Raw genomic sequence first — 24,179 nt, forward strand, 5'->3', positions numbered from 1 at the left:
GACCATTTGATGAATTATAAGCAATATTTGCACATTTTTTCGAGTGCACTGTAAAAGAACCCAGGGCTTACTCAGTCAATGGAGCCCTTTTTTTCGTTTTGTGTCTGTTGTCTGTGTGTGTCAACTGGTTGGATCCAGGGCTGGCTGACTGGATCACATCCAAGAACAGGGAAGGAGCACGAATCTCACATGAAGGAAGGACCCGGCAATAAAATCATTGTCAATTGATTGATGTTGTCTACTCTCTCAGTACTCCAAACAACACGTATAGAATTTTAAGCAGACCTTTGATCTAGAGACGACACAACACGCACAACTTCAGCCCCAGCTAAGCTCAAATCCATTGGCATCGAGAGCACGCGACTCTTGGCATGGCACTGCAGCAGAGTGACATGTGCAAGGAGTAAGGAATCGGAGTCTGGCTGATTGCACAGTCCAGGGTGCACCATTTGCACTCACTCCACCTTCACTGAAGGAAGCTCTGATCCAGTCAAGTTCCAACCCAGAACCGAGCAGTCCTGTCGCGAATGCCAACCAGGACGACGAGTGGAGATGCTGATGAGAGATCGGGTCTGGTGGTAATGACTCTGATGAGTGCTGAAAACTGGTGGAGCATTAATGTTGCTGGAGGCTGCTCCATGTCCCCGGTCGATGACGGAAGGGCCTCGAATCTCACCAATCTCACTTCAATCTCACACGCTGGTCCTCGCGCCAGCCAGCAAACCCCATCCAGGGTCTGGTCACATCCCCTTGGTTGGGCTGGACTGGACTGGAAACAAAGTATTGATTTATTACCCCGCCACCAGGCCTTTGTGGTGCTCCATACTCCGTACATGGATTGTCCAGCACGGTAGTGGTCTTCCTACTAATTTCTGCGGATAAGCTCGGTAGTCCGCTCACGTCAACCTGGACTTGGCCTGTGTGCATCTGTCAGACCAGACTAGACTCGACCGGATTCCATGACAGGGCTTTGTGCCACTGTCCAATGCGTCCAGCGTCCATCCCCCAAGGAGCCAGTCAAGAAGGAGAGTGTTAGGGTGGCTACTTTCACCCAAAGCCAACCTTGACTTGACATTGAAGCTGGACCCGTCTGTTGTTCACTGTTGTCACCTAAATCATCGAGATCAGAGGCGAGACGGTCCCCCGGATCCACGGTCACCCAAAAACTTGCCTCCCCACCCCCGGTCTTCTGAAGCTGAGAAATCGACTTCAGCCAAAGTTGGCGCTCACCCGCTTCCGAATATTACCTTTCCGCTATTCCGCTCATACATCATCAAAATTTCCAATCACGAAACACTTGCGACGACCAGGCGGGTAATAGCAATCATCTTCGTCGCTTGCAGTTGTATCCTCTCCATCTCATCTTGCTCGCAGCTCTTTGCACATGGTGTGGCCTACTGAGTAGTCGAGCGAGACGAGCTTCGCTTCCCGCCGGCACCATGGAGCAAGTTCACGGAGTCGACGTCAGCTGGATGACCAAGGCGTCGCCCAAAGGTATTGTCTCATCATACCCTGCGTGTGGTCAAGGATTCGTTGTCCTTCGTCTTTATCCTCCTTTCCCAAGAATCCTGAACATGAATTATTCTCCTCCATGTTTCTCGGTAGTTCGCTGACACGACCGCAGACAAAGCTAGCAAACCATCCACCTCACCTCCCAAGGTAGCGCCTGCTCCGTCACAACCACGAAACATTCCTTCGCCGTCACAAGATCCTCGTAATCCTCAAGGGACGCCAAATACGAAGAGTACACCTCCGCAGCAAGATGGCGGCCAACCTTCTCCCAGCCCGTCGAATCTAACGAGTGCGTCGAGACGACTATCACGATCCGGCTCAATAGAGAACAAACCCGGGCCCAATGGAACCCCTCCGCAGAGGCGCAACTCATGGTTTTCCAATATTTCTGCAAAGTTCTCGAGTTCCACCAGTTCGCCGCCCAGTAACTCGCCAGCCCATCACCATTCTCTGCACCACCTTCACCACAAAGAGTCACAATCACAGCGCACCGAAGACCAATCATCCCAGACTACGGCGGCGGCACCTCAGTCGCCGGGTTCGCCGCCACCCGAGGACACTGTTGAGCCCATGCCACCAAGGCTTCACCCTACGAGAAATGCTGTTCTACAGCATGCGGCGGCGAAACCGGAGGGCAACGGTCCATACACACCTGCACCACCCAAAACCGGTCAAGCTGGCATTCTGGGTGTCTTCCGACGCTTGTCCTCCTCAGGCACTAACGCCATGGTGAACGGAAAGCTGGGGAATGGTCTTGTGGAACGCAAAATATTGAATGTCGACCAGAATCGGGAGAGGTGCAGCATTTCCGAATTAAGAGAAGCCAAGCTACGACGGGTTTCATTTTGTGTCGATGTGGAGATAGCTCCCATGCCCAAGTATGCTGATGGAGAAGCTCAAGAAGCAAAACCTCTGGATAAGACGCAAAAGAAAAAGTTTACCGAAAAGGGCGAAGGCGACGCGCTTAAGAATCCTCATGCCGTCGAAGCCAAGAAAGAGGCCGAGGAGGCTGCGAAGACTGCAAATGGGACTGCCACAAATGGCATCCAAGCGGAACCAGTTGAGAATAAGGCTGATGTAAACGGTGGTACTACCGACGAGACTTCTTCTGTTGGCCCTGACAAGGAAAAGGACACGACCAAAAAGAAGGAAAAGAAGAAGAGGAGCGAGGAAGAGCGGAAAGCTAGGAAAGAGAAGCGTCGAAGACTCGCCGAGGACAATGGTTCTGTGCCGATTGAAATCCACTATGACAGTAGCGACTCGTCTTCAGAAGCTCGCAGCGGTACCGTTACTCCGAAGTCATCCTCCCTTCCGACCACGAATCCTGCAAGGATATATCGTCGATGCTGTCAGTTGCGGGAAACACCCATTCTTAAGAAGATTACCGAACAATTAATGGACAAGGCCAACTCCAACATTTCCAGCGGCACGGTTAACAAGCTCGACCTGACGGATTACTATCTTCAACTACCGGACCTAATCACTCTTGGAGACTACCTTGCGGTGGTTCCAGTCAAGGAAATCCTCCTCGAGAATTGTGGTTTGAGCGATGAAGGCCTTCGTGTTATTCTTGCAGGTTTGCTGGCTGCCAAGATGCCTCCGACTTCAAGGCGAAAGAAGCCTAAACACGAACTCGAAGCCCAGGGTGGAGTTGTCGAGCGGGTTGTTGTCAAAAACAACAAGTTGGGTCCTGACGGATGGAAGCATATTTCGTTGTTCCTGTACAAGTGCCGGTCCCTCAAGTATCTCGACATTTCGCATATCCCATTCCCAAGACAGGCGCCTGCTGCCAAGAATGGCACCTTGCCGAATGGCATGCACATCCCCCGAACGATATCAGACGTCTTCTCAACGGCTATGGCTAATCGACTAGGTGGCTCGACTTTGGAAATGGTGAATATGGGTGAGACGGAGCCAAGCATGGAGCAATTGGGAACAATTATAGACGGCATAATCAAGTGCGGTGTTCGACGGCTTGGCGTGGCACATAACTCCCTCGACGCAGACGGCATCAGGCACGTGGTGAGATACCTGAATGCCGGATTTTGCGAAGGCCTCGATCTAGGTGGGAACGATATTAATGAGCACGTTGAGACTCTTGCCGGTATCTTGGATGAGCATCATCCTATATGGGCTCTTAGCTTGGCTAGCTGCAACTTGACGCCCTCAAGTCTTGGCAAGCTTCTTCCTGTGTTGGTGAGGTTGAAAGGATTCCGGTTTATCGACCTTTCACACAATCAAGAACTGTTCCAGACCAAGCCTAGCGCACTTGGTCTGTTGAGAAGGTAAGCAGTGATGCCCTCTGTTGGCTCCCCTTTCCAACCTAGTACGGCTGCTAACTGAATGCAGATATCTCCCCAAACTTCAGGACTTGAAGCGTATCCATCTGCAGGACGTCAACATGAGCTCAGAACAAGCCATTGCCCTCGTTGAAGTCTTGCCAGAAGTGCGCAACCTGGCACACATTAACCTGCTGGGTAATAGTGAACTATTGAAGCTCGCAGATGCAAAGACTGAGGAGGCACAAGAAGAAGCGTGCGCTCTGTATGCATCTCTCATGGCAGCGGCTAGAATATCGGACAGCTTGATCTGTGTCGACATTGAAGTGCCCAGCGAAGGCTCTGGAGAGATTGTCAAGGCCATGGCGAAACAAGTTGTAGCGTATTGTCTCCGCAACATGGAAAGGATCCCCGACACCGACATTGGCGCCGTGATAGCCAATGCCATGTCTGAGACGCAGACTGAGATGCAAGAATGCAAGGTGCCGGCATATCCCGATGTTCTGGCTCACCTTGTCGGACACGACGTGCTGGAACAAGACGGACCAGAGGATGACCACGAAGATACCCCAGATGAAGACTACGTCATCGGCGGCACCGGTGTCGTCAAAGCCCTGGCATGCTGTCTGAAGAACCGAGGCGACGACTCTCGCCGGCAGTCTGGAGAGTTCGCGCTGGGCACAGAAGGCAGCGGCGGTTCGGCGGGACCAACTGGTTTGGCAACTGGTGGCAAAGCAAAGGACATGTCGAAGCATCTCCTCGCTGGAGCGAGAAAGATTCGACAGCGCCTGCAGCCAGCTCTGAACAAGGCTAGAGCCGAATCGGGCGATGAGATGAATCTTCGCAAGCTTACCTTCCTGGATGACACCCTGCAGGGCATCATCAAGAGATTCGAAGATGAATTCCCCGACACGCGAGAACCACAGCCAGAGGCGCCCAGCAGCAACGAATTACGCAAGATATCATCCACGTCGAGTGAGGAGCCGCTGCAGACCATGACGACGGGAGACGACTCGGCGGTTGTTGTATCGGACGGAGAGGACGAATCCGAGATACACCCACCCAAACCATTGTCCAGGTCCAACTCGATGCTATCCAAGGAATTGGCAGAGGAGGAAGGTCGCGTTCTCCGTGTTGGACACCAATTCCGGTCAGGATTTGTTCGCAAGGAACAATTTGACATTATCAAAACGATTGATGACATTGGGTCGGACCCAAAGCACTCGCAGATGCTAGTAGAACTGGCTGAAGATATTGGCGGAGAGCTGCTTGAAAAGGTGAAGGAAAAGGGTGCAGTGCGGGCATTCAAGGAGGACAAGGAGGTGCTATTCCGCAGCATGAGAGACAGCGACCCGGAGCACTGGGGGCGATTTGTCGAAGCACAGCAGAAAGCGCGAGCAAACATTACGGTGTCATCTGACAAACCTGGCACAGAAGCATTACAACCAGCTGATGAGAGTGCAATTGCAGATTGAGCAGGAGACAGTGTCCATTGGCGAAGCATACGCATGGCAAGGTGCTGACTACACAGTACCGACGTCACTTTTACGGTCATATTTCGAACGAAATGCATGCTTCACGAGCGGTCGACAAAAATTAGACATGAAGCCAATTAGTTGACAAAGCATTGTTCGCAGACGGCATTGTAGTCGTTGAGCGTCATTACATTACATACACAACACGACCATCCTGTTGTTGCCTTTTTGGGTATATATTTCGTTTCTTGGGGGTTTTATTTTAATTGCAAGCGAAGGCGCGAGGGCGATTCTTTGGGGTTCAAACGTGCCCTTTCTTTTCTTGTTGTTTTGTTTTGTATGGATATTGGCTTGAAGTTTAATGAACAGCGTTTATGCTGGGCTTGGAATGAATATGTGTAATTATCTAGCCAGTATCCGATTACCAAAAGGCACTCTGCGTTGACCGTTCAAGGTGATTGAAGATGTGTGAATAGAGGAGCGTGGTGATTCTTTCCCGCTGTTGTGCTTCCATGTGGCAGTTGTTTCACATTATGTGTATTCCGTGCTCGTGACAGGAATTGCGCTGAGCAGTTAATGACAGGACTATGTTGGCATGGAAATTCACTACAAGCTCGAGTTACTGCAGATGTCAATTCAACTGTTCAATGCTGCAAGGCAACATTTGAAGGCAAAATCGGGGGAATGTTCACAACAGCAAACCCAGTAGTTAGATTAGCCATCCACGGCGCAAGCGGGTGACGCCATGCGGTGGCCATGCGACGTCAACTTGCAGATGTCCCAGGGTACAGTGTAAGCAGAATCACAGAGATGCCTATTGGATAGCTTTGTTTGATGTTGGTGTGGGGAGTGGAGCCCAACCGTTTGGATGGCGAGCTGGTGCTTGGGTAGGATTACCAATGCTTAGCAGAGTGATGTCTGGATCTTCTAGTCCTTGATGGACTGTCAAGTTTTTGTGAATGTCGTTCTTCAAGTGTTTATGAATATTCCTCCAGAAAGCGGTTGACTATTCGTAAGTCGAGTATCAAGATGTGTCGTGTAGCCCTATCGTGTCAGCACAGAGAAGGTAGGGATTTCGAGGCAATCGTTGCGATCCGCACTAGACACCAAGAATAGCAGCAGCACTTGTCTGGAGTTGGCGCAATGTACGACGGGTCCAGCGGCTCGAATTGCGACATTGATATGGCTATGCTTGGTAATTGTCCAATTCGCTGCCAACCTACCAGCCTGTAGCAAGAGATGTCTGGCGCAATCGTGACTCGTCGGTATCTTGTACCAAATATACCCAATGTTGGAACAGACCGTATTGATTGGTATTCCCATCGGTTCATCATCACCCGGTTGGCCATGGTCAATCAACTGTACGAACTGCCCCCGCTCAGCTGGTCCAAGCCAAATAGTTCATGTTTCGGCTCGCGAGTTCGCAGTACTTGAGTGGCTAATGGGTTTCAATGTTTCTCGACCTGGACAGTGGTGGTGCCACCTCCACCTCTGTGGATGGTGCCAAAGTGGCAGTCAGGCCACCTGACTGCAGTAGACTCGACCAGGGTTTGTGTACGCTGTCTGATTAGACGTGGCTTTGTCAACGTCAGTCTCTGTCTGGACTCTGGTTGATTTCGAAGCGGCTGGAGTAAATTTCGGCAGGCAATCAAGACGCCATCCATCCACCTCATCCCGCGCCTTGGTTTGGTGACCGTAGATCAGGGAAGGTACAAAAGGGTCGCACCTACCTTTCCTGCCAAAAGTGTCTTGTGCCACGCGATCGTCATCTTTGACGCTTTAACAACCTCGTTTGTTCGCTCGTAAAACTTTGTGTCTATAAGCGTCGCTTCTATCTACAAAGAACTTTAAAAACAGACCCTTGATTCAAAGGGCCTGGGTACATCAGTGATCTGACCCCTGCCGGAGAAGTACACTGCCGCCCATCGCACATCAGGCCACTGCTGCCCAGTGGGTGGTTGATCGAACGACACTTGCTTGACGATCCCAACAAAGACGTTTCGTTTCGTTGGAACAACAAAACTGTGCTTTGCTCCCGTTTCTCTTTTCTTGACAGATACGCAACTCAGCTCTATCAACTTTTTACAACACTATTTGGTCACGGACGTAACTTGACGTCGCTTATACTTCGCACTTACAATGGCACCCACGTACACCATGTCCGCACACCTGTGCAAACAATTCTACGCGTCGTGGCGACAGGCCCGCCAACCTGGGTCGAGTTCCGGTACAAATACGCAGGACTTTTCGATGCTGCGCACGAGGTCGAGGTCGCCGCTTGCAGAGGGCAAGAGGTCCATGGATAGCGAGCGGTCGGATTCGTCGAGGAGGGACTCGAGTGCTAGTAGTCGGGGGTAGTGATTTTCAGTATGGAGTTTGGGCGTTGGTAGCATTGTTTGCGTGTTGATATTCGCTGCGATGGTATAAGTGTCATGGGGTGCATTGGAACCATTCATAAGCAGTTGGGATTGGGATCTAATTGAGCATGGCTATAAGTTGCGGATAGGTATGAATGATGGTCGTTTGTTCTATCTGGAGTATGTGCTTTAGCTTGCGGATGATGCAGTTTGAGACAGTAATCAAGTACTACGTGTCTAAGTATGGTTCAGAGATGAATTGCGTCTCCTCGTCTTGCAAAGTGAGGCTAAGACAAGGTACTGTCCTTGCTGGTGAGTTAGTTGTCGTTTAGGTTTAGTTGTGGCCGTGTTGGATGTGTCATGGCAACTTCTTGGACAAGTCTCATTGGACCAGATTGTGTTGCTGATATCTCGAGGTATGTATTCGGAGAGTATAAGAACGTCAATCAGTCAAGTTTAGAGATAGGAGGGACTGAGTTAGGCACATCCCATGTCTAGTTACAGCAAACAGCACAGCTATGTTAGTCAAAGCCTGTGCCATAAGTGATACCACTCATAACTAGTTTTGTGTTCACATTTTGCGTTCACGTCTGGCCAAGGATAACTGCATTCTGCGACAAGTAAGCAGGCTGCACATTGGCTCGCGAGACTTGGTAGCTGAGTATATGTAAAGAGACGGCATTTGTATATTCAACCAGTGCCGTGTGATTTGCGAAACTTGACAATTAAGCATACACCAGCCACAAGCAATAGAATAACTACACCAAATATCTGGCACTTCCCCGTCTTAGAATGTTATCCAGTCTCTTAGAACAGTTAACACCTCAGTCGGTCCGTCATTCCGTCATTTGGTCAAGGCTGCAGACCGTCGCAGACCACCAAAGGCATCTCTAATGCAGATCTTATAGGCAAGAGTTCATTCACCCTGACCACATATAGCAGAAAACTAAAGTCACGCTGCTCCCATCACTTATTTTACCTCGTAATGCCAGTCCCCTCCAATCTACACCTGCAACATCCCATCATCTCGGTGACCCCGTCAAGATGACCCGAAACCCTAGTCCAACCCCAACTCCAACCCGTACATCACAAGCCTTAATTAAGACAACCCAGCCTTTAAAACAGCGCACAGAATCCCAAGTAAATGCAATCCAACACCACCGGTAAACCACCCAAATAACGTTTAAAATCCTCCCAGTTGGTAGTTTACGCAACTGCCGGCTGAGACGCAGGATTCAAACCCCGGTTCAAAGGCTCAGCTCAATCCTGAGTAACAGAAATCGTCGCATCTTCCATCCCACAACCCCTAGTTCATCCCCCTGCATTTATAAACTACACTTCAATCATAACGATAATCCAGAATACAAGCCACAAACATAAAAGCATGAAGCCCATACCACAAATCAACATGTCAAGCCAACATCAAAATGTTGTTCCTACCCCTTCTTCTATTCTTCCTGCCCGTCACGCCATACGAAATACACACTCTCCCCAACCACTCTCCGGCAGACACACTCCGCGAAATCAGACGAAACATCCTCGCCAAACGGTCAACTTCAAACTCAGACATCCTCTTCAACAAATCGACCTCCCTCGACAAAACCTTTGATAACCTAACGCTCTTCAAAATGCAAGTCTTCCGCACCATACACAACCCAGAAGCCAGATTCGACAGAATGGCACCCGAGCAATAACAACAACCGTAAACATCGTCTGCAAGAAATGCTACATCAAGGGCTCTGCGCGGGCCCAACTCTCCGCAACGTCCTTCAACACCACGACAATATCAAACACGCTTCAATCCTCCTTTGACAACACTTTCAACGATATTAAATCGTATATAGGGGACGTGGCCACACAAGTCAAGGATGAAATTAAAGACACACTAGACTTTGACTTTAAAAACGACCATGATTTCAGACTCCCCCCTCCACAGATCGCCTTTGACCTTGACATCCCTGCGCTTCCAGAGACGCTTCTGGAGATTGAACTGCGCGATGTAGACATGTATATCGAGTTGGGCGTCACCCTGTCCGAGGGTCTGACATACACGATCCCCCTATTTCGGAGCACGCAGCTCGGCGCACAAGTAGGCAACATGTTTGCCGGCGCAGTCCTGAGCATCGACTTGGTGCTGAGCGTCCTGGCGGGTGTGGAGATGGACACAGGCTTCCACGTGAAGATGGATGAAGGCGTCGTCATGAAGTTGGGCTTATTCGCCAAGGAAGCAAGCGACCTCAGCTTGTGAGGTTTACTCCTTTTTTGTACCCTTATTCCGTTGTAGTTGCGCTAACAGCATCAGCAACGGCGCAAAATTCGAATTCCTCCCCGTTACGATCCTCACTGCAACGACGAGCCTCAAGGCTATTCTGCGTGTGTCTGTACGGACCGGCTTCTCTCTCGGCATCGACTTCAGCAAGCCCATCACTGTGCTTAATGAATCGCTCTCGAATCTTCGGCTATCAGCGGGCATTGAAGCCACTGCGTTTGCGAACCTCGCAGAGTTTACTACCAATATCACAGCGCTCAATGTATCCCGGGCTATTGGCGACAGGCAGTGCGATCTGCTCCTCCAGCAGGGTTACCGACTGGCTATTGGGGCTGCGGCCGGCGCGTCAGTCGCCTTCCTTGGGAATACGTATGGACCGGTGCCGAGGACAGAGATTCCCATCTTTTCAACTGGCTTGTCGGAGGGTTGTGCTGCAAAAGCCACCCCAACTTCAACTTCAACTCCTTCTAGTCTCATCAAGCGGGACGACGGAATGGTGACTATATCGACAGTCATCCAGACGACGTACACGGCCACAGTATGCGCCGCCAACCTCGTCAATTGTCCTGCCTCCCTGCAAAGCCAATCAAGCACATCTGAAAAAACAACCCTCACAACAACAATCCCGTCCGGCCAAACACCCATCTGGCAAACCGCCCCCGCAACAACAGCCAAGCCCATACCATTCGGCAAACACGCCCACACCCTATCCGGCTCCTCAGGAAAGCCCGTGTCCTTCGTGCCCAGGGAGACGCACAAGCCCAGCGTTGCAGAGGTGCTTGAGAGAAAAACAGGCGGGGTGAGCAACAAGGTCATCGTGGGGGTAAGTGTTGGGGCGGGCGTGCCTGTTCTTTCTGGTGTTGCCTTGGGGGTCGTGTGAGTGGCCTTGGCATGCTATTTGCTGTGGTTTGAAAAGTGCTGACTTTGGAGTTTTTTAGGATTTGGCGTAGGAGGCGTGCGAGGAGAGTGCCGACGAGTTTGTCGTTTGGGGATGTTGGGGTGCCGAAGGGGATGAGGGTGACGGAGAGGTATGCGTCATGATGGAGCGGTGTGAATGTGAATGTGAATGAATAAGTGGGATATACTGTATTATATTGCAATCAGAGGGTTTGAATTTACTCACAATGTCCGGGTAACTTGGCAGACTTTGGTTCTGTATACTGTTCTGTCGACTCTGGATTGATATATATGTATGTATGCGTCTTCAATATACGCCGGCGACGAGATCAGACACTTCAAGTTAAGCACGTGGCAGTCCGCCTAAAGTAACCAGAATTTCCATTGCCGATATATTGTATTTGACTTCTGACCGCTGAACCTCCAAAAATCGCTTCATGTATGAATATTTTCTCCCTTTTTCACATCACTTGCCCGCTACGCAAAACACAAAAGAATTATAGCCATGACGTTGTTGCAGAGCGTCACATAAATCACGTTAAGGTGTCGTCACTCCGTGTCCGTAAATCTCATCAAAAAATTGCCTGTTGAATGCATCCCTCAAAGAATCTTCACACTTCGTCTCCTTTCGCTTCTCCTACAATGCCGAGGCTGCCATGGTGTTCATTGTCGGCACAGCAGACATTCTGCGCTTGGGCAGCTCGTCCTCGCCGCTGTCGCTTGGTGATTGTTCCATGGCGAAATTGCCCTGGATACGACGCTTGGCATCCTTCTTCTCTGCCTCCGTGATTTGGTCTTCGCTCCTGCGCATGTCGGGCGTGTATTGAGCTACATCCGGTGAGTGGCCGATAGACATGCCGACTCGGATCTTCAATGTTCAAGTCAGCTTCGTTTCTAGTTCCAGTTTCGCACAATGCTTATTTCCGCAAGTACTTACCAAAGTCTCCAAAGCGGTGCTCGAGTTGTCCGCCAAGTCATCGTCAAACATCATTTTACCAGACTCAAACAGCAACAGCACTGTACTGCCACCAAATTTAAAGTATCCAAGCTCCTCAGCTCTCTTGACTTGATCACCAGCGTTTCTTGTAATGACTGTGCTGCCAACCATCATTGCACCCACGCAAATCACCATCACTCTACCGTGGGCCACACTGTCAATGGGCACAATGACACGCACGTTTTCGCCGTAGACATCGAGGGCTGATCGAATGGCCATGGGGTTAACCGTATAGTATTCACCGGCGACCGTGATTGGTTTGCCCAAAACACCATCGACAGGAATGTGGAATCGATGGTAGTCTTGAGGCGCAAGACGGAAGATGCCCAGTGCGCCATTCTCATAGCGAGCAGCGTCATCCGGATAAGCATCTCCAAGCAGTCTCTTCATGTTGAACTCTCGCCCCTTGACCCAAATCTTGGTCGCCTGCGTGATCTGGTTAAAGACGACACTTCGACAATCGGCTGGTGATACAATGATGCCTGGATTGTTTGGTGCGGAGCAGGGTCGTGCATCAGGCTTCAAAGCTCGATAGAAGAATTCGTTGAAGTTCTTGAACTGATCAAGTGGTAAAAGAACTTCTGACATATCCAGGCCGTGAAATTCAATAAACTTTTCAATTTCCTCCTTGGAAGCAGGGTCGTCAAACTTTCTCCCTTGTTTGATACTCAAGTTCCTGAGCATTTTTCGGACTGAAAAGAAAGGTTAGCCCTCCTTGATTCTCTTCGCAAGGCACAATGTCATCAAAACTTTTAACTGTGCAGCACTTACTTCGCTTATTCTCCATATCGCGCGACTTCAATCCCTTGTACAACAGCCGGATGCCTAGCCTCACATAGACACTCATCTTTTCCTCATTGATCTGACCAGTCATGCGGTCTTGCACAAGAATGTTGGCCGAATTGGCACCCAGCTTATAGCCTCCATATGAAATCTTGGTGATAACCTTGGAGTACCATTTGCGCTGAGCTTGGCTAGCCGTCACGAACCCACCCATGAGCACCGTGTTCACCTGCCTCCAGTCCTGACTGGCACACGTCGCAATATGAGTGATAATGTCTGTGTCGGTGCGCTTGTTCAGACGTGGTTGATGGCAAATGGGGCATTCGCGGATTTCCACAACATGTTCTTCGTCTTTGTCGCCATTCTCATCGCTCTCTTCTTCGCCCGAGCCCTTGGTATCAATGGGAGTCCCTGGCTCAAGCACAATCTGGGGAGTTGAAGTGCCGGATGCGTTGGCGGAGCCCATGTCTCCCACGATATCTGGCTTGTTATGAATACCGAGTTGCTTAAAGTCAGAAACCGCGCTCTTGACCTTGTCCGTGACCGTCGTTGGTTTGCTCTTGGCTTCAAGCTGATCCTCCAGACAAATGACGGCCTCATCCATAGTCAAGTCCCAGGTCTCTTCGTTATCGGCAGCCTTGTGAGGGAAACGTTGGAAAAAGCTATCGATGGTAGACTCCTTGAGAGTAGATCCTAGGGTATCCAGCATAGTGGTAAGTTCAACACGACTAATCTCACCACTTTCGTCGGTATCATACTGGCGCAGCAGGGCCCGCCAGAACTGTTGGCGCAGGGCCGGGTAGGGCATGTATTTAGCCTTGAGATAAATCTGAGGGCAGTGTCTGCTCTCCCACTTGTCGAGGTTTTTCATTTTCAAAGGGACCACATAATCATGGAAATCTGCATCATCACCTTCAGCAACAGCATCTGATGGTTCGACTGGGTTAGCATGTACATCAGAAGGTGTGAGAAGGGTGTTGGCGGATGGCGTCTGACTTGTTTCAACACTGGTGCTCTGCGACGTAGTGCCCGTGCCCGTGCTTGATGAGTTCTTTGACAGCTGCGGACGCATCAATTTGCCCAGGCTTTGCGTGGACGATGATCGAGACATGCTCAGCTTCTTGAAGCGAGACCTAGCTGCTGAGGGAGTATGCTCGTCCGGTTCTCGTAATCCATATAGTCCGGTTTCTGAGCTGGCTTGTGGTGCTCTCTCGATTAGCTGCTTTACTGGTAGGTTGCAAGAAGCAATAAAATCGTTGCCCGAGTATTTGTCGTGGTCGATGACGGTGAAAGAAAACGAGTACGCCTGCTCATGGCCCTGCACGTGGAATATCATTTTCTCATTGTAAACTGGGTTTAAGTTGTGCCTGACACGGCGAGTACGGTAGGTCTTCTTGCCCAGGGAGGCAACTACAAACGGATCCATATCAAAGCTTGTTCGTGTGAGGTTGGATTCCGGGGGCAAATCCGTGATTTTGACAATCTCGAGGAAGATGATGCCTACGACATCCGAGCCGCCGTTATTAAAGGCATAAGGATTGTCTCTTCTTCGCTTCCTCAGGCCCTTGATCCTCAGTCTGCGGCGTCTCTTTTCAGCCGTCTCTGGCTTGGAAGGATCGTCACCCTCCTCATCATCGAATTCGGTGAGTTCCTCGTCGTCTTCATCTTCACATGGTTCATCCTGGCCTGGTGCAGATGTCGCTCCTTGAATTGCACCAGGAGTCAAAAGGGGAGTTGTCGACGGTGTTGATCCAGGAATAGAGCCAATGAGAGCTGTAAACTTGTCCAGAATTTCTCTAGACGAAGCGGCAAGGTTGGTGGAATCGAAGAGGGTAAACTGCAACTGGACCTCGCCAGAGACAACTCCAGTCTTCTTTCCTGGTCTTTTGCTCTTGAGGGGAAACCAGCGTGGTTCTATTTCGGTTCGTTCGTTTTGGAAAATCTCTTCGAGGGCTAAGTCAAACTCGCCCATGTAGTCTTTGCCGAACCGATCCTTGTCCCAGCAAATAACATCGAGAAGAAGATTCTGCACGGAGTTGACTGGAAGCTCTTCGACTACATTCCATTCGGGGTTGAGGGTTTTCGGGACTGATTGAGTGACGATTCGACTATCTCCCGACGTGATGACGAGATACTATGACGAGTAGTTGTTAGCATCGTCTCCTTGGGTTACACGGACGTACTTGGGACACCACTTCCACCACCACGTGCCATGCTTGAGGGCTTGAGGGTAAAGCCAAAAACGTACCGGGTCAGAAGTGCCTCCACGATCTTTTGCAGCCAAGTTTCTAGCCTGGACGGCAATATGCCAAGTCAGTATCACATTCCCAGGTCCCCGGCAGAGTCAATGACTCTCGTCGGTTGGACTGGAGAAAAAAGAACGCACCTTCAAAATCACCACCTTCAGGGCCAGACCGCTGCCTGTGCCTGCAGCAGCTTCACCCCCAGGCCCCGCAGTGTCTGTCTTGTCTGTCTTGGATCGCATTGAACCTGCCGACTGGCTGTTGACAGAGTTGACGCTGGATGACGACAGTAATCGAGTTGGTTTTATTCTCATGACTAGAAAAACGCGAGCCAGAGATGACTTGGTTCGCAGAGAGCAAAGGTCCAGGTTGACCAGAAGCTCAAGACGGTCAACTGGCCAAATCAAATGCCTGTTGGTGCTTCGAGTCTGGTCTGGTGCTTTGGAGCTCGGGGCAGGTTCCAGGTCTCTTGGGTTGTGACGCCACCTTGTCCAGCTGCACCGTGTCTCGGGTTGTATTCAACACTGTATGCCAGCCTGTCTCTCTTTTGGTGTTTCAATGTTTACTCGAGCGGGAGATTCGGCACATGTGCAATGAATTTATTTACTCCTTGCCCCCCATCCACAGCCGAGATGCCCGATGAATGGAGGATCGGAATAAAACGACGTCAAGGTGGCATGCATACGTTGTTGAGGCAGTCCATTATACCCAGGTACCTAGGTAGTTGGACCAGGGTCTTTGTTCAGGAACGAGGTGAGATGAAAGCGCAACAAACATCAACTCTGTACTCGGCAACCAGGTAATGTAGACAAGAGGGTGTCATGTCATGCTACTAATAAAAGGCAGATGAAAAGAAACGACACAGTGTTCTCCTAAACTCGAGCAAGGGGCAAGTAATACATGCATCCCCGGCCGCAGTGAGTAGTTGAGGCCTCCAAAAATACTTGAAAGTAATTACGTTTAGGACATGCCTGAGCCTCAAATTTCAGAAACACCTCGCTTCTCATCAGGATGATTTCCCCTTTCCAAGAGTCCAAGAGGCCAAGAGCCTTCACACACGTCAGAAAGTCCCAGGTGTCCAACAATCTCCACTGAAAGGTATGGAGAAGCACACAGATACGGAGTAGAAAACGGACGGCAGCTTGGGAATTCGGAGAAGGGGGGTAGTGGTGACGTAGGAATCGACAAAGATGTGAGATATCAACCGCGGCTCTAGGTAAGGCTGATGATGACCACCATCGGGTCTGAGTCGTGGGCTTCTTTTTTATTTGTCGTGTTTTCGTATTTTATTTTCCATTTTTTTGCTTTCAATTCTTTGTCCCTTGCAAGGGGGAGGGAATTATTATGCTCTCATGACGTATCACTTACTGTGCGCCTACCCTTCAACATATGGTGGCATTGACACTTTTGGCAAGCCATTTCACAATACCAAATGTCATGGAAATTGTTTCATACGCTGGAGGAGAACGTGCTGGGTTTACTTGCACAATATGCACGATACACGCGACACTAGGGAGTGCCATTGCAGGTGAGCATTTCTGTAACCATTGCATTTTATGCGTAAGCAGTCACTTCGACTCATGCGTCCTCAAGCAAGCAAGCCAGAAAGCAAACAATGGGAGAATCCCTTTGAATAGCTGTCCATGTGTCCTGTGAGTTCTTTTTTGGGGATGCACCTTTGTTCGTGGCACAGCAATGGCTGAGCATCCCTAATAAGGCAATATGATGCGTTGCATTCTTGTCGAGGAGCTTCAATGTTCATTCAACCACAACGTTTGGCCGCCACAGTGCCGGGCACATTTCCATACACCGTCTGACATGGCGCCCGAGTTTGGCGCTAGGCTCGATCCCAGCGAGTTCCAGATCAAAAGATGACGAAGGAAGAGGGCAAAGAAAGGCCCAAGGGCTAGCCTTCAGGGCTGCCTCTGGGACTGCCCAGGCTGTCTTGGCTAACATTGAGCCAACCAACACGAGAGGTGCGCCTGTATGGAGAAAGTCCGTAGATGGCCCATGTTCAGAGTAGCTTGGCTTGTGTGGGTGCTGACGGAGTTCGGAAAGGACACTGGATGCGAGCGAGGCGGCTGAATCCTGATGGATGTTTCTGTATTGGGAGTTTTTCAGGACGAGTCCAGAAGGAGCATCGAGAACGAAACACTTGGCTCCAGTCGCTGAGAAGCAGCGAGACTTGCACCGTATCAGACGGTGGAACGTGTTCCAAAGAATAGAATAGAGTGTGATGACTCTGTAGCACTCTCTGGACGCAACTTTGAATGCTACTCTATTCAGCCAACAGCGTCGATCTGTATCACAATGCCACAGCCAAAAGACCCAGACCATTCAGGAGGGCGATTGATTTCAGGGAGGGTAATGGAGGGATCCCAACATGAATAAAGATGACATGGACAGTGGCATTAAACACCCCTTGGACCCGTCCTTGCCATGTCGGTGCAGTGAATTAAACCGCTCACCAACCAACGAGACGACTAACCCAACTGTTGGCTGACATGATACAGTCCAGCCCTGGCCACAAGAAGCTGCCGCAAGGCGGAGTTCAACAGAGGGGAAAGAGCCTCTGGATTGATTCCTACTGGAGCAACAAACCCTCCTTGAAGTTTGGAGACGGGGGGTTTTATTTTCTGCGACTGTGCTCAGTAGCTGGAGCCATGATGGTATAACGCCGTTTGCTCACCTGAACAGTTGGACAAGCTGTCCACATGTCAATCATGAAACAACACATAGACAAGGCACCCACAAAATAGAAAAGAACGCTGCAATGTCCAACAGAGTAATTGCAGAATCCTTCTAGTCCACGTCTACGACTGTCAGCAATGTACGGAGTACGGAGCAGGCAACAAAGAATTCTGAAAGCGAACCCTTGCCACACCCCCTTGGCTGAAAGCGGTTAGAACAGATGGCCAAGATATCTCGATGGGCTTGAGGTTGCGCGACGACGCGACATTTGAGACCATTGCATTCCTTTTTAATCTTCGAGTACAATGGATGTCTGGTTAATGGATTAATGGACAGCATTCAATTCAATTCAATTCAATTCAATTTGCTCCGCACCAAGGAACGCGATACATATCGGCAACAGCATGGAGCCGTCAGGGGGAATGGGATGAGGCGACATCACGTGAGAGGTCTTGGTGGAAGAAGCCCGAGGCTCCACACTTGATGAGTTCAGAGTTCAAGGTTCGAAGGTCAAGTTGTCTGTTCTCGGTAACGGTTCTGGCATAGAGCCATCGTTGTTCAGGAAATCGTTCAATGTGGCGATTTTACGAGTTGAAGCTGTGCTCCGTACGTGCTTTGTATGGCGGGTTTGAGAAGAGTGCTTGAACTATGCGATGCATCTCCTACTCTGTATGGAGAGTGCATCTTTGCATGTCGTATCCTGGTATCACCAATGCGAACGGCATCACACAATTTAACAAGGGTCAGAAAGTCATCAAGCACCAGACCAAAAAAAAAAATAAGGAGACCACCAGACTCCTCTCCTACTCCATACATAATGCCAATTAAATTCCCCATGTTCCATTCCGCCCCAGGAGATCCAGTCGTTTTATTGCAGGGGTTCCAGAACCGAAGCAAAGTCGAGATTGGACATTGGACCGCGTTCGTATTGAAGAAAAAGCCGGGTCATGCCATGTTGGCTAATGAACCCCCTTTTTCCCCTCCACTTGGTTCATTGCTCGCATGCAACGAGTGGTCTTTAGGGATGTGACTGTGACCTGGGGACTGACTTGTGTGACGCTGAGTTGGAGCTGGCTGGAGTTGGCTGGGGCTGGCTTGGATGTTGGCGACGCCACAAGTCAATGAGCTTCCCGCTATTCCTTGCAATAAATTAAACTCAAGCTCCGGAGGAGCATCAGACGAGACCAGACGAGGACCAGACGAGGACCAGACCAGAAGTTGACTCTCTTTTTACCGGCCTAGACAAGCTCGCTTCTCTCCGTGTTTCTCTCTGGCCAAGCAGGGTGCGTGCACATCATCCCGTGTGCTTGGGCTGCAGGAAGCTCCATGTTCATGTTCATGTCCATGTCCATTGACTCTCAACGTCTGGTCTGATCCCCTCCAGTCAAATGTGTCCACTTGCTTCCAAAACTTTGCTAGACGTGCCTTGCTAGCTCATCTCTTTTCGCGTTCTTCACCTTACCTGTCTCGCCTGGACTGCTTGCTTCTTCAACACTTCTCACTCACACGCACGCCACTCACACGCACGCCACTCACACACCCCCCGGCTTATTCTTAGCTTCGCCTTGCTTGCAGACAAATTTCAAGGCCAAAAAAAAGTCCCAAGCTCTTCGTCCCGCGATCCGCAATTCCTTGACCCCTTCCCTTCCCACTTTCCCACCCCCCGATGTCACAACTTCTACCTCTCGGTCAAAGACCAATCGTTTCTCCTCAATCTGCCTCGTGCCCGGCATCTACAGCTTAAGCAGACTTCGTTTCTTACTTTCCTTCTTGACCCTTCGACCGTTACCGCTCTGGTCACGCGAACAATTGCCGTAAACGAACGACGCCAAACCAAGGCAGATACTTGATCCCACCCGTACTCACAATGTCGTCACCATCCGCCTCATCGCAGGGAAGCAAGCGCAAGAGGAACGCCGCCGCAATCTCCAACGGCGTTTCGGACAGCGCATTGCAGCCCTCATCTCGCGATGCTTCTGGCGAAGAGGGCGACACTACCGCGCCTGAATCCGGTCGACATAATCTTCGCAACGGCACCAATGGCCCGAACCCTAAGAGACTGCGAAGCAACTCGGGTCGCTCTGCCGACGTCGCTACTGAGAACGTCGTCGATCCTGGCGAGCCAAGCGATACCACAGAGGCTAGCATTGATATTGCCGAGAGGGTTGGTCGCAGAGGACGCAAGTCTACTGTCAATGGTGATGATGAGTCCATGGCGCCGCCTCCGGTTGGCGAGTTGATTCATCCTGCCGGCGGCTTCAAGACCAACCCGCCTCCCGTCGGCAGACCTGTGCGAGTCTATGCCGATGGTGTCTTTGATTTGTTCCATCTTGGGTGAGTTTCAACATCACTGCAAACATCTTTTTTTAAATTGATTAAAACACGGCGTGAAGTTCAATCTGCGTCGATCCAAGGCCACCATCGCGTGGCAATCTTTCGCGGATGCTTGCTAACACCAGCTTCACAGTCACATGCGACAGCTTGAGCAGGCCAAGAAAGCTTTTCCCAACACCACTCTTGTCGTGGGTGTTACCGGTGACGGTGAAACACACAAGCGCAAGGGCTTGACTGTCATGTCGGCCAAGGAGCGAGCCGAATCCGTGCGACACTGCAAATGGGTGGACGAAGTCATCGAGGACTGCCCGTGGATCGTCACCGCCGAGTTCCTCCAAGCCAACCAGCTTGACTACGTTGCGCACGACGACCTTCCATACGGTGCTGACGAGGGCGATGACATTTATCAACCCATCAAGGCGGCCGGCATGTTCCTGGTCACCCAACGAACCGAAGGTGTGAGCACAACCGGTATTATCACAAGGTACGCATTGATTCACATGTTTTTGACGTGCACATTGCAGCTCACTGACACTGGCAATTCAGAATCGTCCGTGACTACGAAAAGTACATCAGCCGACAGTTCAAGCGCGGTACCTCCCGACAAGAGCTCAACGTCAGTTGGCTCAAGAAGAACGAGCTAGATCTCAAGCGTCACGTCCAAGACCTCCGAGAGAACATCATCACAAACTGGACCAGCACAGGCCAAGAGCTCAGCCGAGAACTCAAGCAGTTCTGGCCGTCTAGCCGACCTCACAGCCCTGCCCGTTTCAACTCGGCCAACAGCAGCGATGGTCTTCGCTCACCCACCACCCCCGGGCCCAATCCTGGCAATTCCAAGGAGTTTGTTACTGGCTATGCTCTCGGTCTTGTCGGTGGTGTGCGCTCATGGGTGAGTTTTTTCGAGTACAGCTAGCTTCACGCATAAACCACAAACTAACAATATAACAGATGACCAAGAACAGACGAACCGTGGCCAGTCGCCCCGTCTCCGACGACGAGTCCGAGGAGTCTGACGAAGCCAAGTCTCCCGTGTCCACCGACGCTCCCCCTCTGTCTACCGCTGTCTAAGCATAAACTTCCTCCAAATTTTGTTAGGACGCATTTCCTTTAATAACAGTAGACGATCAAAAAGTCATTCACTCACATTTGCAACACACTTCCCTTTGTTCTAAACAAGGTCTTTTTGATGAAATGGACAACAAGAGCATTGGGACTATACTTTAATCATGGTGGAATGGTGGAAAGTATGGTTTTCGACACAACATTTGCACGGATCCTCTGGAATTCGCTTCCCCTTTTTTGTATTGTTAGAGGAAATATCGGCAACATGGCGCTCTGCGGTTTTTGCTTTTTTTATCAACTTTGGTATATTTGTATCTTTTTTTCACGTTTGTGATGGTTCCCATTGCGGTTTGCTGAACCTTAGCTTTGTGTTCTTGCTTTGTTTTTGTTGGTCGTGGTGTAGTTTTAGTTGTAATGCAATGACGGCTGTTGACTGGACTTGCGATGATGTTGGAGAGTCGTTTTCTTGAACTAAGCGAGGCGAGTGAGGCGTGGGTTGATGTTGAGAGGCTTTTGGGTTGTGCAACGAGCATGGCCTATGAGTGAATAGACAGTCATTGTCTTATCTTTATTGGGATACCAAGTGGATGTATGTGCTGTATAATGCCTGGCTGTTGGCATTGACGTCGAATCTCCCTCCTATTTGCGTCCTTGCCCTGTAGGGTTTTCGCCTCATAGTGTATTTGGACTCTTGATCTCGGGCATAGTGAGGACGTGAAGTGACATAAACATATGAAAGAGTTTGGAATCACAGTGGTTATTTACAGTGACGGGTTTGACTGCTCGCTACGATCGAAGGTGGTCGAGAAGACAATTACCAATACTTCCTGGGTAGTACTGATGCCCTCAATCATTGGCTTGGTGTGACAGCCGTCTTATAGTGTGAGAGTGTAACTCGCTTCTATTCATCACCATGGTTAGTTGGTTGCGAAGTAAATAACATAAGAGGCCAGTAGGGAGATTAGTACCCGGCGGATTAGTGAATGAATTGTTGCCGAATTCGTTTATTTTATAAAAATCGTGGATCGTCATCACATTGTCAGCTGTCTACTTAGTCATGATATTCGTTAACATACCCTACAGCTCGATGGCGTCGTGGATCGCGATTCATCATGTTTTGATCCTTGGTTGATTAGAAAGGGCTTCTCGGTTTACAGGTGATTCTAATCGACTCACTTCGCATGTATATTAGCCCATTCATTTACTCCTCTACGTATCTATGCACATATCATTGCAATACAAGGCATATTGGATAGTCTCGCTAGCTGCTCGACTCCGATGGATTGTGCACTAGTTGTCCGACTACCTAAAGCACCTACGTAGGTAGGCATATAATAGCATTTCACTCTTTAATCACACTCGGCCTGGCTATACTCTTGCAAACCACATCCTTACTCAAAGATCCTAAGACTGCTGGAAGACCATGTCCACCAAACACGGCGCGAATCGAGGTATCTAGAAAGTTGCAAATCCTGCCTACCCTATCTCTTTCTCACCCCTCAGCGCACCATGCGATGGTCGTTCACCACCTCGACAATCTCGCCCCCAATCTGCGCCACAAACTGACATGGCTGAACCGTTCATTCAGCCAGACATGGTCAGGTTCGGCAACATTCACGCAAGCAAGACTTGCAGGCCACAGTCACACAAATTTTACAATTTTAGGCCCCCAGACATGAAAGGACCACCAGAAGCCCCCCCCGTTTGGTTCTCCCGTAGAACCTTTGCCGTCGAAATCTAAACGCCGTTTGGGGGCTATCTTGATCCTGTACGCCAAAGCGGCCAAGCGACCCTGGAGATTGGAGAATGGAGACTGGCTAAAACAGTGATTTGGACTATAAATGACTTACGTCGCCTCTGCAGGAACAAAAATACGTCCCGTGTCCAACATGCCGTGTAACGGTTCTGGAAACTCAAGTTATTCATGGCAGCCACAATGAGGTGCTTCTAATGTTGTGACTTGACTCCCCGCACTGCACGTTGACCTCTTTTCTCGTCCCGTCCAGTCCAGTCCAGTCATCAGATCAGTCAGCCTGCCGGCGGGCTATGTTTGGAAGCATATGCCACAGCTGAAACTCAGCTCGTTCGCTTAGGTGGTGTATCATTGCGACGTTGATGATCCCCAAATGTGGGTTGCCTTGGCGGGCCGTCTCGTTTCCTGCCTGCAGGTTCTTGTCCTGTTTTGCGTTATGGTTTAATTTTGGGCGTGGGTTCTTGTCTATTTTCCTCATATTCTCTCCAGACTTCATCCACTTCGTGGTAACCATAATGGGTTTATTTCAAGTCAAGGCAAAAGGCGCTTCCACTGATTGGACATTGCCAGTGATAGAATTTGACTTGACCTATCTCTGGCTCGATGCAACCTAAAAATAGGCTCATGCAGCCATGTGCGGTGTCGTCTCCTCACACGAGCATTCATTCTCAGACTGAGTCTCACATCCACGCTCACTCTTTGGTCATGTTCCTGATGATGTTCATGCTCCTGCTTTTGCTCACCCTCATGCTCACCCGCACGTCACTCTCAGACACATCATGGCTCGTGTCAGAGTGACATGGAAAGAGCATGGCATGGCCCCTTCCGTCCACACACCGTTTCATTGGCAATCCAGAAAGTCGGGAAGGCACGTAAGAGGCTCCCACCTTCCGTCGCAGGCGCGTAAAGCCCTTGCCTGCCCAGACTTCTGCATCAGACAAGACCAGACGAGACCCTCCCCTCTTCACGATTTGTCAACCCAAAAGGAACATCAAAACAAAAATAGCGTTCCCACGATAATTCTGGCCGTCAGTTTGGCACCTTGCACCAACTCCTGGCGCACAATATCACAGATTGATGACGGGTCGACTGGGCCTGGCTCTTTCCGCCTCAACGAGTTCGCCGAAGTGGGCCGCGAATACCACCCCAGCCGCTGACAACCGTCGGTTTCTCCCAGCTCCAGGCTTGCTGAGACCAGGTTGACCCGGTCAATAATGCCCTCCCACATCTCGGGCGTGCCACCCTCGACTCTGGCAAGTCTGGCTTATTGGTCCCCCCCTTCGGCGATCATACTGGTGGAATAGGCGCCGCTCAACGTGGCAGCCCTGGCAAGCTGGACAGTCTTCGAGGTGTCAGTATTGCCCAGGGCTGATGCGGCATGCCTGACACACAGGCCGTTGGCTCGATGGCCCCCATTGCTGCATGGCGTACCTGGTCTTGGCTGGGTGCTTCCCGTCGTTCCGACTCTCGAGTGCGAAAATCTATGGGGAAAAGCCAAGAGCTGACGTCCGGACCCTGGCCGGG

The 24,179-nt window shown here is 50.4% G+C and overlaps 7 protein-coding genes across 7 annotated transcripts; 3 read left to right on the forward strand and 4 right to left on the reverse strand.

Annotated features, from left to right (window-relative positions):
• Positions 1–275: 275 nt before the first annotated feature.
• Positions 276–449, reverse strand: VFPPC_17430 (hypothetical protein; the record flags this gene model as incomplete). Its single annotated transcript, XM_022429140.1, has 1 exon — positions 276–449. The coding sequence occupies one exon, from the start codon at positions 447–449 to the stop codon at positions 276–278; it is 174 nt and encodes a 57-aa protein (XP_022285843.1).
• A 990-nt stretch (positions 450–1,439) lies between these two features.
• VFPPC_00129 (cell wall biogenesis protein Mhp1) lies at positions 1,440–5,266 on the forward strand (the record flags this gene model as incomplete). Its single annotated transcript, XM_018280216.1, has 3 exons — positions 1,440–1,494; positions 1,625–3,797; positions 3,862–5,266. 3 exons carry the CDS (start codon positions 1,440–1,442, stop codon positions 5,264–5,266), a joined length of 3,633 nt encoding a protein of 1,210 aa, XP_018148156.1.
• A 1,044-nt stretch (positions 5,267–6,310) lies between these two features.
• VFPPC_15063 (hypothetical protein) lies at positions 6,311–6,939 on the reverse strand (the record flags this gene model as incomplete). The annotated part of the gene is made up of 2 exons (XM_018292816.1): positions 6,311–6,648; positions 6,747–6,939. The coding sequence occupies 2 exons, from the start codon at positions 6,937–6,939 to the stop codon at positions 6,311–6,313; spliced, it is 531 nt and encodes a 176-aa protein (XP_018148157.1).
• Positions 6,940–9,050: 2,111 nt separating this feature from the next.
• Positions 9,051–10,933, forward strand: VFPPC_12699 (hypothetical protein; the record flags this gene model as incomplete). Its single annotated transcript, XM_018290476.1, has 4 exons — positions 9,051–9,172; positions 9,259–9,867; positions 9,926–10,768; positions 10,831–10,933. 4 exons carry the CDS (start codon positions 9,051–9,053, stop codon positions 10,931–10,933), a joined length of 1,677 nt encoding a protein of 558 aa, XP_018148158.1.
• A 493-nt stretch (positions 10,934–11,426) lies between these two features.
• Positions 11,427–15,126, reverse strand: VFPPC_00131 (phosphatidylserine decarboxylase; the record flags this gene model as incomplete). The annotated part of the gene is made up of 5 exons (XM_018280217.1): positions 11,427–11,657; positions 11,727–12,478; positions 12,558–14,703; positions 14,818–14,862; positions 14,956–15,126. The coding sequence occupies 5 exons, from the start codon at positions 15,124–15,126 to the stop codon at positions 11,427–11,429; spliced, it is 3,345 nt and encodes a 1,114-aa protein (XP_018148159.1).
• Positions 15,127–17,167: 2,041 nt separating this feature from the next.
• Positions 17,168–17,537, reverse strand: VFPPC_17429 (hypothetical protein; the record flags this gene model as incomplete). The annotated part of the gene is made up of 2 exons (XM_022429139.1): positions 17,168–17,448; positions 17,498–17,537. 2 exons carry the CDS (start codon positions 17,535–17,537, stop codon positions 17,168–17,170), a joined length of 321 nt encoding a protein of 106 aa, XP_022285844.1.
• Positions 17,538–19,370: 1,833 nt separating this feature from the next.
• VFPPC_12700 (phosphorylcholine transferase) lies at positions 19,371–20,908 on the forward strand (the record flags this gene model as incomplete). The annotated part of the gene is made up of 4 exons (XM_018290477.1): positions 19,371–19,837; positions 19,971–20,321; positions 20,384–20,729; positions 20,789–20,908. 4 exons carry the CDS (start codon positions 19,371–19,373, stop codon positions 20,906–20,908), a joined length of 1,284 nt encoding a protein of 427 aa, XP_018148161.1.
• Between the last annotated feature and the right edge of the window lie 3,271 nt (positions 20,909–24,179).

This window comes from Pochonia chlamydosporia, chromosome 1, assembly GCF_001653235.2.
Source record: "Pochonia chlamydosporia 170 chromosome 1, whole genome shotgun sequence".
Lineage (NCBI taxonomy): Eukaryota > Fungi > Ascomycota > Sordariomycetes > Hypocreales > Clavicipitaceae > Pochonia > Pochonia chlamydosporia.